The sequence below is a fragment of the Chiloscyllium punctatum genome, chromosome 37, assembly GCF_047496795.1.
Source record: "Chiloscyllium punctatum isolate Juve2018m chromosome 37, sChiPun1.3, whole genome shotgun sequence".
Lineage (NCBI taxonomy): Eukaryota > Metazoa > Chordata > Chondrichthyes > Orectolobiformes > Hemiscylliidae > Chiloscyllium > Chiloscyllium punctatum.
The window spans coordinates 31,314,887-31,331,240 of NC_092775.1; the positions used below are offsets into that span (position 1 = coordinate 31,314,887).

The following is a 16,354-nucleotide window of genomic DNA, read 5'->3' on the forward strand; positions in this document are numbered from 1 at the left end:
TCATAGAACTACACCAGCAGATGGATTGGGATTTGCGACCTGAAGTTGTGGAAGGTCATGAAGATGACAGCTGCATTAAATTTCTATACAGATGGCTGCTTCCAAGGATGTGTGGAGATATCCTAATCTCTGACTCACAAATACGCCCAAGTTGCTACTCATAATTTATGCCTGATCACATCCACTTAATCTCATTTCCCAGTGATGACGTTGATACTACAGCCTGGGCAGTAGGCTTTGCCAACATAACTGGCTTCCCCAGGTGCAAGGTGCTATAGACTGTACACATGTCATGTTAAGAACACCATAACATAACATAGCTGACTTTGACAATAGAAAAGGATCCTTTTGGGTCAACGTATACATTATCTGTGATCAGAATCGTAGCATGCTCTGCTCTGCAAAACTGGAGCAGGGAAAGAGGAAATTTGAAGATCTATGAAGAGGTGGGAGAGACTCAGCAGTATTCTGAAGAGGAAGACGAAGACATTAAGCAGGAATAGCATCACTTTCAAAATGAAAGAGGACAGTACAACATTGGGCATTACTAGCCAGATAGGACTTAATTGATACTTAGTTCTAATAGATGCAAAGTGGGTGCAATGATATTCATTGACTATAAGTTTCTTACTTGAGAGGCAAGCTGTTCTTGCTTGTTCCCTGAAGCAAATGCAGCTTTTCCAGTTTTAAGGCTTTCCAATATGTGAAGCTCCTGCAATGAACAATGACAAGATATTATGCTCTACTAGGCTTTAGGGAAAGAGTAGCACTTCCATGGATAGGGAAGTAAGATGGTATGCCTTTAAGGATAGGTGACTTATGCAGTGTGATTCTTGTAGCTGCAGTTAAAATGACAGCTGATTCTAAAAATGTTATGATGTAAAATAATAGTACATCTCTGAATGTCAACTTGTATTTGCAATATGTGCTCTCAAAAGCTTTTCTTTTCATTCCCCTCCCACCCGTGTGTATTGTGAAGGGCAGCTGTTGGCTAGCAGTGCTTGATCTAGTTAATGGCTGGGCTTTAAATATGGCATTAGTACCTGAAATCCCTGGAAGTCACAACAGTGATGAGTACTTCCACTATAGCTGAGCACACAATAGTATGAGCGGGTGCTATACAGTCAGGTGCATACATAATGAGGTGAGCTGCAGAGAATCTCCTACAATAACTCACTCGAGCTCAGAGAAAAACCCTCCATGAAACTCCTGAAATTGACACTTGGCTGATTTTTTTTTGGTAAAATATATAACCTGCTACTTGCTGTTTATCAAGGTGATGGTCATGAATCTATAGTTTGACCCCTCTCGATGAATAGTCATGTTAACATTAGTCTATCTCTTAAATATCCTGACCTTTCAATCATAGAATTATCCCTCAATTCTAATAGATCCAGCTTGATGAACATGCAAAAGAAACCCACTAGCAATTAGTCTGTCAACCATTTGATTCCTGACTAGGATGGGCATCAGTGTGATACCAAGAAATGTATGATGGAGCTGCCTAAACTCCAGTACGAAAACTTACACTCTATATTCTTCCCTTTTTTTTTAATCATCCTGCTCCAGTTTCATCACCAGTCCCACTTCTTCTCTGCCACCTTATGAATTTTTGCTTCTTCTCTTCCTAAGCCCCTTGCCTCTAATACAATTCAATTTCTAACATATCTTAGAAGGCACTTGCGTCTATATTCCACCTCTGCCTCCTGTCCTTCTTGACGACTTCTCTGTCTCAATTTCAGATGATAGATTATCAACTACTATTCACTACAAACCCACACACACTCACAGCAACCTCAATCTACACTTGCTCACAATCTTCTTGTCGGGATTTCTTTCAATTTACACAGTTTTCTGTCACACTAGTTTTTATAGCCTGCCATGTGAGTACTTCGGATGGATCTTTCTTTATCCTCAACTGAAGATTCTTACCCATTGTGTTTGTTAGGACCTTTCAGCATCAATTTCACTCCGTTCTCTTGTCTCTTTCTCATCTTCCTAGAAATGTATTATGGGTTCTCTGCCTCGTCTCACCATGATCCCCATATTCAAAGGGTCATTTGTATCATTTTTGTCAGCTTTTGGCACACTAGCTTTCACTGCCCTGTCTGCCTGCGACTCCACTTCCAGAGAACTATATACCTGAACTCCAAGGTCTCTCTGTTCCACCACACTCCTTAAGGCTCTACCATTCACTTTGAAACTCCTACCTTGATTTGACTTTCCTTGACCGCATTATTTGGTCCATAGATGTTTGGAGTATATACGAGTAATTTAGACTTGCGTGTAGGATTAATGATTAACAAGTCAGCAGACAATACAAAATTGACTATATGCTTAGAAGTTGAAGACAACAGAAAGCAATCAATGGACAGGTTAGCTGGACAGCAAAGTGACAAAAGTAATTCAATGTGCAGAAAGAGAAGGTAATGGACTTTGAGAAGGACAAACAAGAACATACAGAATACAGATTATTTTGTATAACTCACGTTTCATTAACACAAATCCACTGTCACGTGATTGATGACTTGGGGACATTGTTTCTAAAGTGTGAACTTTGAAAGTGTGCGTTGGCTGTAGCACGATTACATCACCAACATTTTAAGCACAGTTTCTAAAGTACAATTTTTCTATAGTGCAAGATTGCACAAGAACACAACTGTCTCATTATAGAAGAACTATCTGTAATTGATAGGATTTGGAGACCTGTAGGGAAACAGAGGGGCTTGGAGTCCATGTTCATACATTTTTGAATGTAGAGGAGTAGAAGCATATGAGACATTTTTCATTATTGTCTGAGGTTTGAGTCAAAAAACTGGAAAGTTGTGCAACAAATGTATGAAATGCTAGTTAGACTATAGCCAGAGTACTGTAGGTTCTTCTCATCACTCCACAAAGGAAGCAATCACAGGAGATTTACAAGCATGTTATCAGGATTAGGATAGGTTGATGGTTGTTTTCTTTGAACAAAGGAGGATGACAGCCATTTTAGTTGAAGGGTATAAAAATTTATGGAGCCCCTAAATAGACCAAATAGGAAGGATTTATTTGCTTCCTTAATGGAGAAGTCAATGACACCGATTCAAGATAACTGGTGGAAGGGTTACAGAAGAGTTAAGGAGAATATTTTTTCCACCACAAGCAGGATTTGGAACTCTGTCTGAAAGGGGGTTAGAGGCAGAAATGCTTATCACTGTTTTAAAAAAAAGCAACACCTGAATATGTATTCAAGCTGTCCTAATGTACAAAGAGCTGGGAAGTGGGTTTAAACTGGATAGGTATTTTTCAACGAGAACAGACAGGATATTCCAAATGACCTTCTTGTGAGCTGTCATCCTGAAGTCAGATCTCTGAGCAGCTGTACTCTCTCAGTAGTCCATTAGAAAATCATGATTTACAAAGTTGCTGAAAATCAATCTTGCTACAAGAAAACATTATTACTCGGTATTCTACAGATAACTAACTGCAATTCAACTGAATGCTTTTCACAATTAAAGTGCACAATTTCCTTGAACAGCTAGATGGATTCTTGCAGTTTTCACTTAGTAAACATTATTTTATTGCTTTCTTACACATGTCTATATCAGATGAGCTGCAATATCAAAAGGAAATTTTGCTTTATAATTATGCTTTTATATTTATGGCTGTGGCATACCATGAACAAATGGCACAGCATTGATTCTGCATATTCAGCAATGTCAGGATGTAGAAACAAGAGGAGTTGTAATACTATGTGCCAGCTGCAATACATGCAACTGATGCATATCGTGATTTAAGTTCCTTAACACTCAAACATATAAATGAGGAATAGGCCACTCAGACCTTCAAGCCTGCTATGCCATTCAATATGATCATGGCTGAGCTCATTTTAACGTCAATTCTACATTCCTGCATGTTGTCGATAATTTTCATACCTATGGTAATCAAGAATCTAATTCTGCCTTTTAAAAAAAAAATTAAAAGTTCTGCATCCATTCTCCGTTGAAGGAAATTTTGAAGATACCTGACCCTAAAGAAAAAAATGCTTCTTCTTAGTTTAAAAATAAGAGGCATCCATTTAAAACAATGATCTCTGGTTCTAGATACTCCCACAAGATGAAACATCATTTCAACATCCAACTAGTCAAGTCCCCTCAGGATCTTATATGTTGCAATTAAGTCACTTCTGTGTCTCCTAAACTCCAAAGGATAGTCTTTCCTTGTAAGGCAACCCGCTCATTTCTGGTAAACCTTCTCAGAACTGCTTTCAGTGTATTAATATCCTTCCATTAGTCCAGTTACTAGTTGTGTACACAGTACTCTAGATGCAGTCTCGCCAATGCCTGATAAAAATGATGCATAACCTCCCTACTGTTGCTTCAATTCCCCTTTCAATAAACCATAACATTCTATTAGCCTTCCCAATTATTTGTTGTACCTGCATTCCTTCTGTGATTTGTGCACATATCTTTTTTATTTCTGCCAAAATGATCAATTTCCCACTTTGCCACACTGTACTTCATTTGCCAAATCTTTGTCCACCTCACTTAACCTAATCTTTATCACTTTGTCGGTTTCTTATGTCCTCTTCACAATTAGTTTTCCTACCTAGACAAGACTACAGAGATGGGAAGAGATGAGGCCAAGAAACAAAATTCAAATAAGGATAAGAATTTGAAGCTTTGTTTAACTGTGAGTCACTGTAGGTCAACAAAGGCTTACAAGAGGAGTGGAGTGATGGACGAATGGAAATTGGTTCATTTCTGCAGGTGGTGAACGGAGGCTGAGGTAAAATCCGAATCAGACAATATTATGAAAGCTGAAATATGCAAAACAAAAGAGAAACAAAAATTCCAGGAATTCTCAGATCATGCATCTGTGCAGAGAAACAGAGTTAACATTTCAGATCAACCCTTGAATCAGAATGGAAAGAAGACTGAAACATCAGAATTTTACCAGGATGAACAAAAGGGAAGGTCTGTGTTAGCATGGCAAAATGGAGGGCAAGAGAATTAACTAATAAAATACTCATAAATGCAAGGGCCAAAAGACAGTGATAATGGGCAAATTAGTGAAACAAAGGCTATACTGAGATGAGGCATGAATGGCTAAATAGCAGTCATCGCAATGCAACTTGAAGGGATAAAGAAACAAGCCAGCATAAAACAAAAACTGGGAAAAGAAAAGAGAATAGGACAGGAAACACCACCTACTATCAAAAGTTGTTGAATGCAATCTTGAGTCCCAAAGTTGTGAAGAGCTAAGATGAAAGATATGCACTGTTCCTGGAGGGTTTTGAGCTTCACTGGAACATTGTAGCAAGTCATGGACAGAAATGCCAGAGGGGGAGCAAATTGAAGAATTAAAATAACAGGCAGAGTTTGGGATGCTTTCAGACTGTACAAAGGTGTTCTAGAAAGCAGTCACCCAGTCTATGTTGGGTCCCTGCTGTGTACAGGAGACTACATTGTAAACAGTGAATACAGTACAGGAAACTGCAAGTAGTACAAATAAATCACTGTTTCACTTGGAAGGAGTGTTTGCAGCCTTGGATGATGAGAAGCAAAAGTGGTTCATCGGTTAGGAAATTAAGTTGGAGTTGTACAGGGTGTTGGTGAGACCGCACTTGGAGTATTATGTTCTGTTTTGGTCACCTTGTTATAGGAAGGATGTTATTAAACTGGAAAGAGTGCAGAAGAAATTATCAAGGATTTTACAAGTGCTCAAGGGTCTGAGTTATAGGGAGATGTTAGCCAAGCTAGGATTTTTTTTAGAGTGTAGGAGACTGAGCGGGGGATCTTTATACAAGTGTATAAAATAATGAGCGGCATGAGTAGGGTGAATGCACTCCGTCTTTTTCTGAGGGTTGGGGAATCGAGGGTTAGAGGGGAAAGAATAAAAGGGAACCTGAGGGGCAACTTTTTTAACCTGAAGGTAGTATGCACGTTGAATGAGCTGCCAGCGGAAGTAGTTGAGGCAGGTACATTAACAACATTTTAAAAGGCATTTGGACAAATACGTGGATAGGAAAGGTTTAGAAGAATATGGGCTAAGTGCAGGGAAATGGGGTTAGTGTAGATGAATATTTTGGTCAGCAAGGACCAGTTTGGGTCAAAGGGCCTGTCTCTGTGCTGTAGATCTATGATTCCATGACTCAATTTTATTCTTCTTTAATAATGAACCAGTATAGTCATTAAAATGTTCAGACTCAATAGCATCAAAAATGTTAGAGGGCTATCCTCTACAGCTAGTGGATACAATCTGCTTTGTACATTAAACTTTGTAAAATATATCTTAGTCATAATTTCTTTAAAGTTTGTCTTTTTAAGTAAACAAAATGAACTGTGGCTAACATAATTACTTGTGTATTTGTTTTTGCTTTAGGAACAGCATATATCCATGGAATACAACATGCCACCGGAAACTTTGTCTTTATAATGGATGCTGATCTTTCACATCATGTGAGTTTATCTTCACATTTTTAGTGATTTTTAAAAAAATATATTTAACACATTCAAGTAATCAACTTTTTTTTACTTTTAGCCAAAATTTATCCCTGACTTTATAAAGTGAGTATTATTCTTTCTGCTTTTGCAACCAACTTAGTGTCGGTTCCGCTATAACGCGGTAGTTCCATTCTCATGTAATCCAGTCTTCTAAGAAAATCGCGTAATAGCAGCACTATTTAAACCAATGGGATTGGAATCGCGTTATAACCAATACACGCTTTCAAAGTCTGCTCTTGAGAAACTGTGTCCTGTATTTGTCAAACGCATTATAGCAAATTCACATTAACGAAATGCACATTATAGCAGAATGACTGTAATTAGTTGTACACCAATTGTTAACCTTATATTCTCAAATTTTTTTGATGCATGAATATACTGTAAATGATGAATAAACCAGCTCATTATAACAATCTATTTTCAGTAAAAGCAGTGTGATTTCATACGTTGTTGTGAATCAAACACCAAAATGTAATAAGACGTGAATTAAACCAGTCTTTGGTTAGCCAGTACGGTCTTTGTTAGTCAGTTCAAAACTGCTGTTGTATCTGTCTTCTGCACAAAAACACCACTATTCTATACAGTCATGCAAAATAAGCATGTTACATTTCAGCTGTGTCTCAATAGTTTAATATGGAAATACAGTATTGTAAATGAAATTGGTTGCATTGTAATTTAAGAGATTACAACATATTAAACTACTTATGCAGTTCCATGAAATGATGTTAGCATCTCCAAAACTCTTAATTTACTAACATTATGATACTGTGAATGTTGTGTTGAGTTTTTATTTTATTTACTCTAAGATAATATTTCTTAATTTCTGAATTAATTTTTCCTGTTATATCAAATGATATGATATGTAACTACACAATTTGCAATCCTTAATGGAAAAATGCCTTCCCAAGTCTGTTTTTAATCCTTTTTTCAAAACTGAAATCGTGCCCTCACTGTAAATTCTCCTATCCCTGTTCATTGGGAGGGATTGGGAGCTGTGGTGTTTAAACTTTTATAGATTATGTACGTCTGTTATCTGCATTTGGTTCTGTTTCTGCATTTACGGATAGCTTGCTGATAATATATTTAGTCAGGTTCCTACCATGAAGTAGGCAACCTGGTATAACAATTGCCATGCAGGATCTCCAAGGTTTAGGTAAGCTATCAGTTTAAAGGAGACAAACTACTGGGTCAAGGAGCAAGTGCCTTTTACAGCATTGTTTTGTGAGGAATATTCTAGTCCCCTGAGGAAGCCTTTGGTCTCATCCTGCCAATATTGCAGCCTTTTGCCAACCCCTAATACGAGCACCAACTTGTTGCTCATGTGTATGAAGATCCATTGTGATTTTTAAAAAATAGTAGGAAAAGAGACATTAATATCAAAGCAGATGAAATGTTTTAAAGGTTGTACTGAGAGCATCGCTTGCCCAAAATACTATTTTTTAAAATTGAGGATATCCTTTGTCTGATCTGTTGAATAGATGGGCTAAAGCATAGTGGGTCGTTGCGCTGATTGAATTTACAAACCCATTGGCTTGCTTGCAAATGTAGGTCTGTGTTATGGTCTGCTAACATTATGGAGTGATAACTTATTCAATTATCACATACTACATCTTTCATCGATTTAATTCTAAAATCAGAAGGGGTTTGTATTTAGTAGTTTCCTGGATAAGTTACCTCTGCTATTGTGCTAATTCAATATATATGCTAAAGTTAATGCTAAAGTTACGTTTTTGAATAGATTCTGATCAATTTCCTTTCATTGTTTTCTTTAGATTTATTTTATCTTAGTTGAGTTTCCTGGATCAGCAAAGGCTTGGTCTTTTTGTTTTATACAGAGTAACTAAATAGATTGCCTTGGATGTATGATTTTGTTTTATCATGCTATAACATGACAGTTTCTGAAGGTAGGTGTAGCACATATTTTTACGGTTAGGTCAAGCACTGTCAACAGACTTTAAAAAAATTCTTTGTTTTAAGTTGAAAACCTACTTTAACTGAAATTCTTCTTTATCCATTGAATCATTAATATACAAAAAAACACTGAAAATACATTTCAGATAAGTATTTTCACATCTAGAATACAGGGATACACTCATTGTTTTTCAGGACAATGAAAAAGTACACTTTGGGGAAGTGAAGGAAATAGTTATGAAGAAATTTGAAATGACAAATACAAATACATTTTCCATAGAATGACTTTGACTTGTTGCTAACTTGCTGTTTCAGAGACCTCCAGCTATTCTGTAAAGTTACGCATAATTATGTTCTTTCTTAATATGTAAACATTGCAGAAAACAAAAGGAAGGAAATTATGATGTAGTGTCTGGCACCCGCTATAAAGGGGATGGAGGAGTATTTGGCTGGGATTTGAGAAGAAAACTCATCAGGTATAAAGCACATTATCATAAATACTATACTCCTAACTAAAAGAATGACTGCAGCACTAGTAAAACATTGGAATCTATCCAGGAGATCATTCTTTTAATTGAATTTCATTTTAGCTTTTGATCTTAGCAGTTTCCACAGAAGTGTGGAGTGTTCTGTTTCAGTTCTGCTTTGATCAACCTCAGCGACCCAAAACTATAAGTGACATAATTCAAAGTAGGACTCCTGGATATTTAAAGGTAATAATTCTGAAGAACACTATAGCAGTGTTGAAATTTTTATTTCTGCATTGCTGCAATTACATTTCTTATGAATGCCTGATAAATTTATGAGTTAGTGAGACCTGTGTCAAGTGAATGAAGAACTTTTTCCTGAAATTTTTTATTGTCTCATTAGTGACTCTTAGTGGAAGATCCTTCCCCAGTCCTTCAAATATTGTGTGATCAAGATTGCCAAAGTATTTGCTGTTTGAATGAGTCTTATGTAAAATGTCAGCACAGAAACATGCCATTCAGTCCACCAGCTTAATGAGTATGCTTTACTTTCACATGGGTCCCTCCCATGTGTCTTCACCTAACCTTGTCAACATTATATTTTCTTTTCTGTGCTTAGCCAGGTTGCCCTCAAGATTCATCTATATTGCTCATTTCAGATAGTCCTTTTGGTAGTAAGCTCTGTATTTGTCACAACTGAGTGAAGAACTCTTTTTCCTGAAATTCTCTATTGTCTTATTAATGACTATTAATACTCATATTTCATTTTGGTATCCCAAAAGTGGAAACATCTGAATGTATACCTCATCAAAGTCCTATCAGAATTTTGAAGATTTCCATCAGGTCAAACATAAGCCTTCCCTTTGCTTTGATAAAAATGTCATAAGCTTTTCAGTCTTTCCAGATACTAACCTCTCAGTTTTTATTTTGAACCATTCACAACTTTGTACTGTGGAGCTCAGAGTTCTGCACCATAGCTTAGAGAGGGCAGAGATGTGAATGGTTAAACACCAAAAAGATTGAGTCAGGTTCTGATAAGAAGTTACCATGGAAAGAAGGGTTAGGTGGCATTTGGGGATAGGAGGACTCCCCTCACATTTTCCAGCCTCCATAAATTTAAGCTAATTTCAACCTCTGCTGTAACCCGAACGTGCCCCAAGTCTGTCCTTCTATCATCTCTGTGCTTACTGATTTATATTTGCTTTCATCCACAAGGTGATTTATTTATTAACTTCATTTTAAAAATCCTTCATGGCCTCTCAATCATTAACATCCTCCAGGCCTGCAGTGTCTCTATTTTCTTCCTATCCTGGACTCTTGTTAATCTCTCCTTTGCATCACCTCATATGCCTTCAGCTGTCTGAACCAGTATTTCCCAAATATTTTGCCACTGTGACCCCATTTTGAGGCTAGAAAAAGATTTTATCCCCTGAGTGAAAACTCAAGGGAGGGGGTGAGATAGGAGAACTGCAAGAGCAAGTGGGGGCCTGTTTGTTAATGTGAGATACAATTCTTATGAATTCATTGCTGCCTTGAAGTTCATGGCCTTCAAAATTTCAACTTGTGACCCCAGCTGGAGTTCCAACTTGTACCAGGCTTCATAAAGTATAAGACCTGCTACTCTCGAAGTAGAAGGCTTTCTACTTTCCACCATCTTTAAGATCCTCTTTCAAAATCTATCTCTTTCCTCAAGTTTTTAACCACCTGCCTAGATTCTCCTCTTTGGCTTAGTGTCAGTTTTTGTCTGATTGTTTCATAAAATTGTATACTTTTGAAAACTGAAGTGAGAAAATTCTTGATGATTATTGTCCATCCTGAAAATTTGCTGGATGATATGTGTGCAAGTAAGTATATTAGATGGGTTATAATAAAGTTATATCACATTAAGCTCCTAACTTTCTGATTTATTGTGTTAATCAGCCAGCTATGAGGAAAGGAAAATAATTGCTCCCTTTTAGCCATCAGAATAGTTATGCTTCAATATCAGTAGTCGGGCCTTAAAAGTTGCAGATTTAGGAACATGTGGGTCACTAATGTCCAGTGCTGAACTACCTGGACACTCTCTTTCTCTCTCGAGGCCTCCCAGTTTGCTGATCTTTTTAGTTTAACCATTCAGCTTTCAAGTCTTAGTGTTTAGACTATCTGGACTTGTGAAAGCACAGCCTTGGTCTTTGTGGACTTCTATTCCTCAACCTGCATGCAACATTCCAGAATATGTAATTTTTTTAATATTCTGTCAAAAATAAAGATAACTCTCATGGGACATTATTCCAACTGATTGGTGCACAGCCCTTTAATGGGGATCACAACTCTGATATTAAAATTTGAAGGCCTTTTAGCTTAATAATCATAATGGAAGAAACATAGTTTTTTTTCTTTGTCATAAGATAGCATTTATTACAATACGTATAGAAAATTAAAGCTGAAACAGATTTTAAAAGTGGTGCCCAAAAAACGTATTTAATTAATTTTTATGGAATGAAGTTAGTAGTTGATATTATAGTTATTATAAATCTTCACTTTCAAAAAGAATGCACTTACCCCAATTTAAGTGGAAGTTTGTAAGATCAAGAAACTGACTGTAAATTGAAAAACTCAGTTGTTGTCAATGGCTGCTGTTCAAATTTGACAGCTGCAGCCATCGAGTCCACCAACTACGCTGTGAATAATATTAACAACCTTAATGAGGATATTGTAAGTAGAATGAGTGTGATCCAAAACTGTGAGAGAAAGCAGGATGCTGTGAATAAATGCAGTTCAAAGAGGTTTAGACTTAGCAAATGCCTAAACTAATATTGGAAGCTATTTAATATTCGTTTAAGGTGATGCATAATGTTTCAAAAGTAGAATATGTAAGTATAGTAGGAAGAATATTTAGAAGTGGTAATTATATGGTTTCACAGCATCTAAATAAAGTTATAGATTGCAATTGGATTTTGGATGTTGACCTTATGATACCAGCTTGAGGAGCAAGAGCAAGTCCAAGTCAAGAGATCGTTATGATATCCATGGAGTCCAATAAGTTTGTTTTAAGCAATTTAAATTCTCAGTGAATGACTTAATCGAATTATGTAACAAGATTTAAAGTTTTAAGATTTCTACAGCAATAAACTAAAAATAACTTTGCTAAAACTACACTTAATAGGCAACTAGTACTCTTGATGACAGAAAATATCCATTGTTAATTTCTAAGAACAACTAATAAAACCATGCCATGCTTATATGTTCCACAGCATTCTCCACAGAATTACAGACTTTACAGAACCAACCTGAAATAACATACAATTTCATTGAGTTTTAACATGCAGTATCTGGCAAAAGTCTCTTCAGTCTTTTTCAGAATGTCTGAACCAATGTCTAGCATCCAGGCCCACATTGTGAATCCATCTCCTGGTTTCACCAGTGTGAATTTTCCAGTATTTTTGTATTGCCACAGGTTTCATTTCAGTGACCATAAAACATGCTGCTACCTATGCATGGTAGCAAACAGAACAGTCTTTTCCCCTGCTGTCTCCAACGCACGCACACACACACACTCACTCACTCACTCACTCACTCACTCACTCACACTCACACACTCACACACTCACACACTCACACACTCACACACTCACACACTCACACACTCACACACTCACACACTCACACACTCACACACTCACACACTCTCTCTCTGTCTGTCTGTCTGTCTGTCTGTCTGTGTCTCTCTCTCTCTCTCTCTCTGTCTCTCTCTCTCTCTCTCTCTCTCTCTCTCTCTCTCTCTCTTCCCCTTCTCCCCCTCACACGCTGTCTTATTTTTTTCTCTCACTTTCTCTCCCTCCTCCCTCTCCCTCTGAGTCAGTTTGTCTCAGAGTCTTGTAAGTCAACACAAAATTACTTCCCTGTTGTGTTCAAGTGTTAAACCCGACATCTGACTTTCGATAAGACTTGACCTGGACTCCTTGTCCCCCATGCTAACTAGGTCCTATATACTTACTGTCAACAGGACTAGTCTTCATTTTATCTTTGAATTAAAGAGACAATTTAAAACATGTTAATGTAAAATGTAATCTAACCTAGTGGTTATAACAAGATGAAATGTGAAGCGAAGCAATGAGAGCATATTGCATTGCCACTGGGGAAAGAAAAAGGTTTAGTGTCTTGAGGGAAATATGGGCTTTGAAAAAAAATTTCAGATCATTTTTGAGACTTACCTTTATTTAAATTTCTTGAGCACTTGTTTTTGTGATGTGGAGATGCCAGTGTTGGACTGGGGTGGACAAAGTCAGAAATCACATGAAATCAGGTTATAGTCCGATAGGTTTATTTGAAATCACAACCTTTTCAGCTTCACCTGACAAAGGTGCAGCGCTTCGAAAGCTTGTGATTTCAAATAAACCTGTTGGACTATAACCTGGTGGTGTGTGACTCCTGACTTGTTTTTTTTAAGATGTATTATTGAGAAGTGATTTTTCCCTTCTGTCCAGATAAACAAACTCCGAAACCTCATTTTACAAAACTAACTTGTTTTGCCCCTTTGTATACTCTACACAGACACTCATTGTTTCTGAAAATAAGTCTTAGTGGACTCTGCTTAATAGGTCCAACCAATGCAGAGCATCAATTAACAAAGGCAGTAGAATGTTGATTATTTGGCCAAAATGTTAAAAGTTATGATCAGAGTACAGTGTATTGTTCAGAACCCAGTACAAAGTCTGATTCTTGTCACTGGGACATTTGAATGCTTTAGGCACTTAGTATCGAGAAGAATGATAAGGCTGATACCTAGAGCAAGATTTTCAGCTTCAAATGGGGAGGAGAATGAAGGTGGTCAAGCAGGATAATTTGTGCTGTCATCTAGTGTGTTAATTTGTAAGCACCATAATGCCCCAGGCCATTTTCATGGAGATGAAATTAGCAGCCAAAGGGCTATCTGCTCATAGAAAGTGGGTAACTAATTGAGGATACTTAATGGCCTATTAAGACCTCTTGCCAAAGGCTGAATAAAATTTTTCATTTGGCCTGAGAGCACCCATGAGGTTGGGACCAGCTGACTGAAGATGGCTTCTTTGTAGCAAACTGCAAAACCAGTGCTTTGAAGCTATCTTCATCTGTCTAGCTTCAGATGCCCCGTAAGGGGATCGTTTTACAAAATTTGACCATGTTTAACATGAAATTTGAAGTAGTTTGAGAGTGACTTCAAACCAAAGGCCCTCTCTCTCCCTCTCTCTGGTATTCTAGGCTTTCTCACTTTCTGGGCTGGACAGCCTCCTATTGTCATGAGAGCTTGCTAACTGCCCATAATCAATGGTGAGTCTGTCCCTGGTTAATCCATTTTGGGGAACATTACTTTCAGGTGACTGTTTCCCAAGCAGTGCAAACCTGTGTCCCTCATTTGTGACCGACATTGACGTTCTCATCCAAAAGTTAGTGTTTTTCCCCGAGGATCTGAGTCAAGAGGAAAGATTAGATGGACGTGTGTTTTTGAGTACTGAGATTGTCAAAGTGATTACAGAGTTTGAGTATGGTTAAGATAAAATAGGAAAATGCTTCATCTCAGTCCTGAAACTAAATCAAAGAGACCTATATCAAATCCAGTATAAGATGAATTTAGGATTGTTGTCAATATATCGAATAGATTTCTAGATAGCGTAATAAAGTGAAAGCCCTATAAATATTTCAAAAACAAATTGAATTTGTATTTTTTCAATGGTATAGGAAGAATTGAACTGGATGATCTAGTTTGAGGGCAAGTATATTTCGTCTTTTGGAACTATAAATTAGAATGGAAGTTGGACTGTTATAGCTGGAATACCAGGAATGTTTAGCAAGTTAAAAATCAAATGAGACACATTGTTGAGCTATGAAATACAACGTTCATTTTGGAAGCAATAAGGGACAGTCGATAGAATTAGAATTTAATGAAAGAAATCTGGAATTAAGAATCTACGGACGACCATGACACCATTGTCGAAAAAACCCATCTGCTTCACTAATGTCCTTCAGGAAAGGAAATCTGCTATCCTCACCTGGTCTGGCCTGCATGTGACTCAAGACCCACAGCAATGTGGTTGACTACCACCCGATCACAGAAATGGCCTAGCAAGCTACTCAGTTGTATCAATCACTACAAAGTCTCAACATGAAATAAATCTGGATGGACCACCTGGCATTGACCTAGCATTGGAAAAGTCAATGGCAAACTCCCTGTAAAGTCCTTCTTAGTAACATCTGGGAACTTGTGTCAAAATTGAGACAGCTGTCTCAGAGTAGTTAAGCAACAGCCAAACATTGTCTGTAACGTACGACTATGTCCCAGATACCACCACTACCACCACCACCACTGTCCCAGGATATGACCTCTTTCACTGGGAGGACAGACCCATCAAGAATGGCTTGGTAGTAGCACTAATAATGAAGTTTGTTGGGCCCTAAGGGACATAGCTGTTAGACTGGGTCTTCGGCAGATGATGAAGAAGGAAAAACATACTTGACCTCATCCTTACCAAGCTGCTGGCTGCAGATGCATCTGCTCGTGTCAGTATTGGTAAGAGTTACACCGCACGGTCCTTTTAAAGATGAAGTCCCACTTTCACATTGAGAATACTCTCCATTGTGTTGTGTGGCACTATCTCTAAAAGGGACAGACTTTAAAACAAATCTAAACTCAAGACCAGGCATTCATGAGGTGCTGGAGGTCATCAACAACAGCAGAATTATATTCCAGCACAATCTGCAACCTCATGGCCGACTCCACTATTACCATCAAACCAGGGATTAACCCTGCTTCAATGAGAGTGCAGGAGGCCATGGCAGGAGCAGCAGTAGGCATACCTAAAAATGAGCAGCAGTAGGCAACCAGGACTACTTTCATGCCAAACAGCGCAAGTTTCAAGTAATAGAGCTCATCGATCCCACAACCAATGGATCAGATCTAAGCTCTGCAGCCCTACCACATCCAAATGTGAATGGTGATGGACAATTAAACAATTCTCACTGGAGAAGGAAGAGTCTCCATAAATATCCTCATCCTCAATGATGGAAAAGCCCAACACACCCGTCCAAAAGATAAGGTTGAAGCATTTGCAATAGTCTTCAGCCAGAAATGCTGAGTGAATGATCCATCTCAGACTCTTCCAATGGTCCCAGCATCACAGATACTGGTCTTCAGCCAATTTGAATAACTTCATGTGATATCAAGAAATTGTTGGAAGCTCTGAATATTGCAAATGCTATGATAAAATTCCAACAATAGTACTGCCGACATGCTTCAGAAATTGCTGCTTTCTGAGCTAAGCTGTTCTATTACAGTTATAACACTGGTATTTACTTTCTGCAGTGGAAAATTGCTCAAGCATGTCCTTAACGCAAAAAGCAGGACATATTTGTATCATTGATAGTCACAGGTGAGGTGCCGGAAAACTGGAGGTTGACAAACGTGGTGCCACTGTTTAAGAAGGGCGGTAAAGACAAGCCAGGGAACTGTAGACTGGCGAGCCTGACCTCAGTTGT

At 37.9% G+C, this 16,354-nt stretch overlaps 1 protein-coding gene across 3 annotated transcripts in view; it reads left to right on the plus strand.

Annotated features, from left to right (window-relative positions):
* Nucleotides 1-16,354, plus strand: part of dpm1 (dolichyl-phosphate mannosyltransferase subunit 1, catalytic) — a 97,888-nt gene that overhangs the window by 47,998 nt on the left and 33,536 nt on the right. For all 3 annotated transcript variants that reach the window (XM_072556535.1, XM_072556536.1, XM_072556537.1), the window contains 3 exons: nt 6,364-6,440; nt 6,523-6,548; nt 8,777-8,872. In XM_072556535.1, coding sequence (XP_072412636.1) covers nt 6,364-6,440; nt 6,523-6,548; nt 8,777-8,872 — 199 coding nt within the window. The remainder of the gene's footprint in view (nt 1-6,363; nt 6,441-6,522; nt 6,549-8,776; nt 8,873-16,354) is intronic.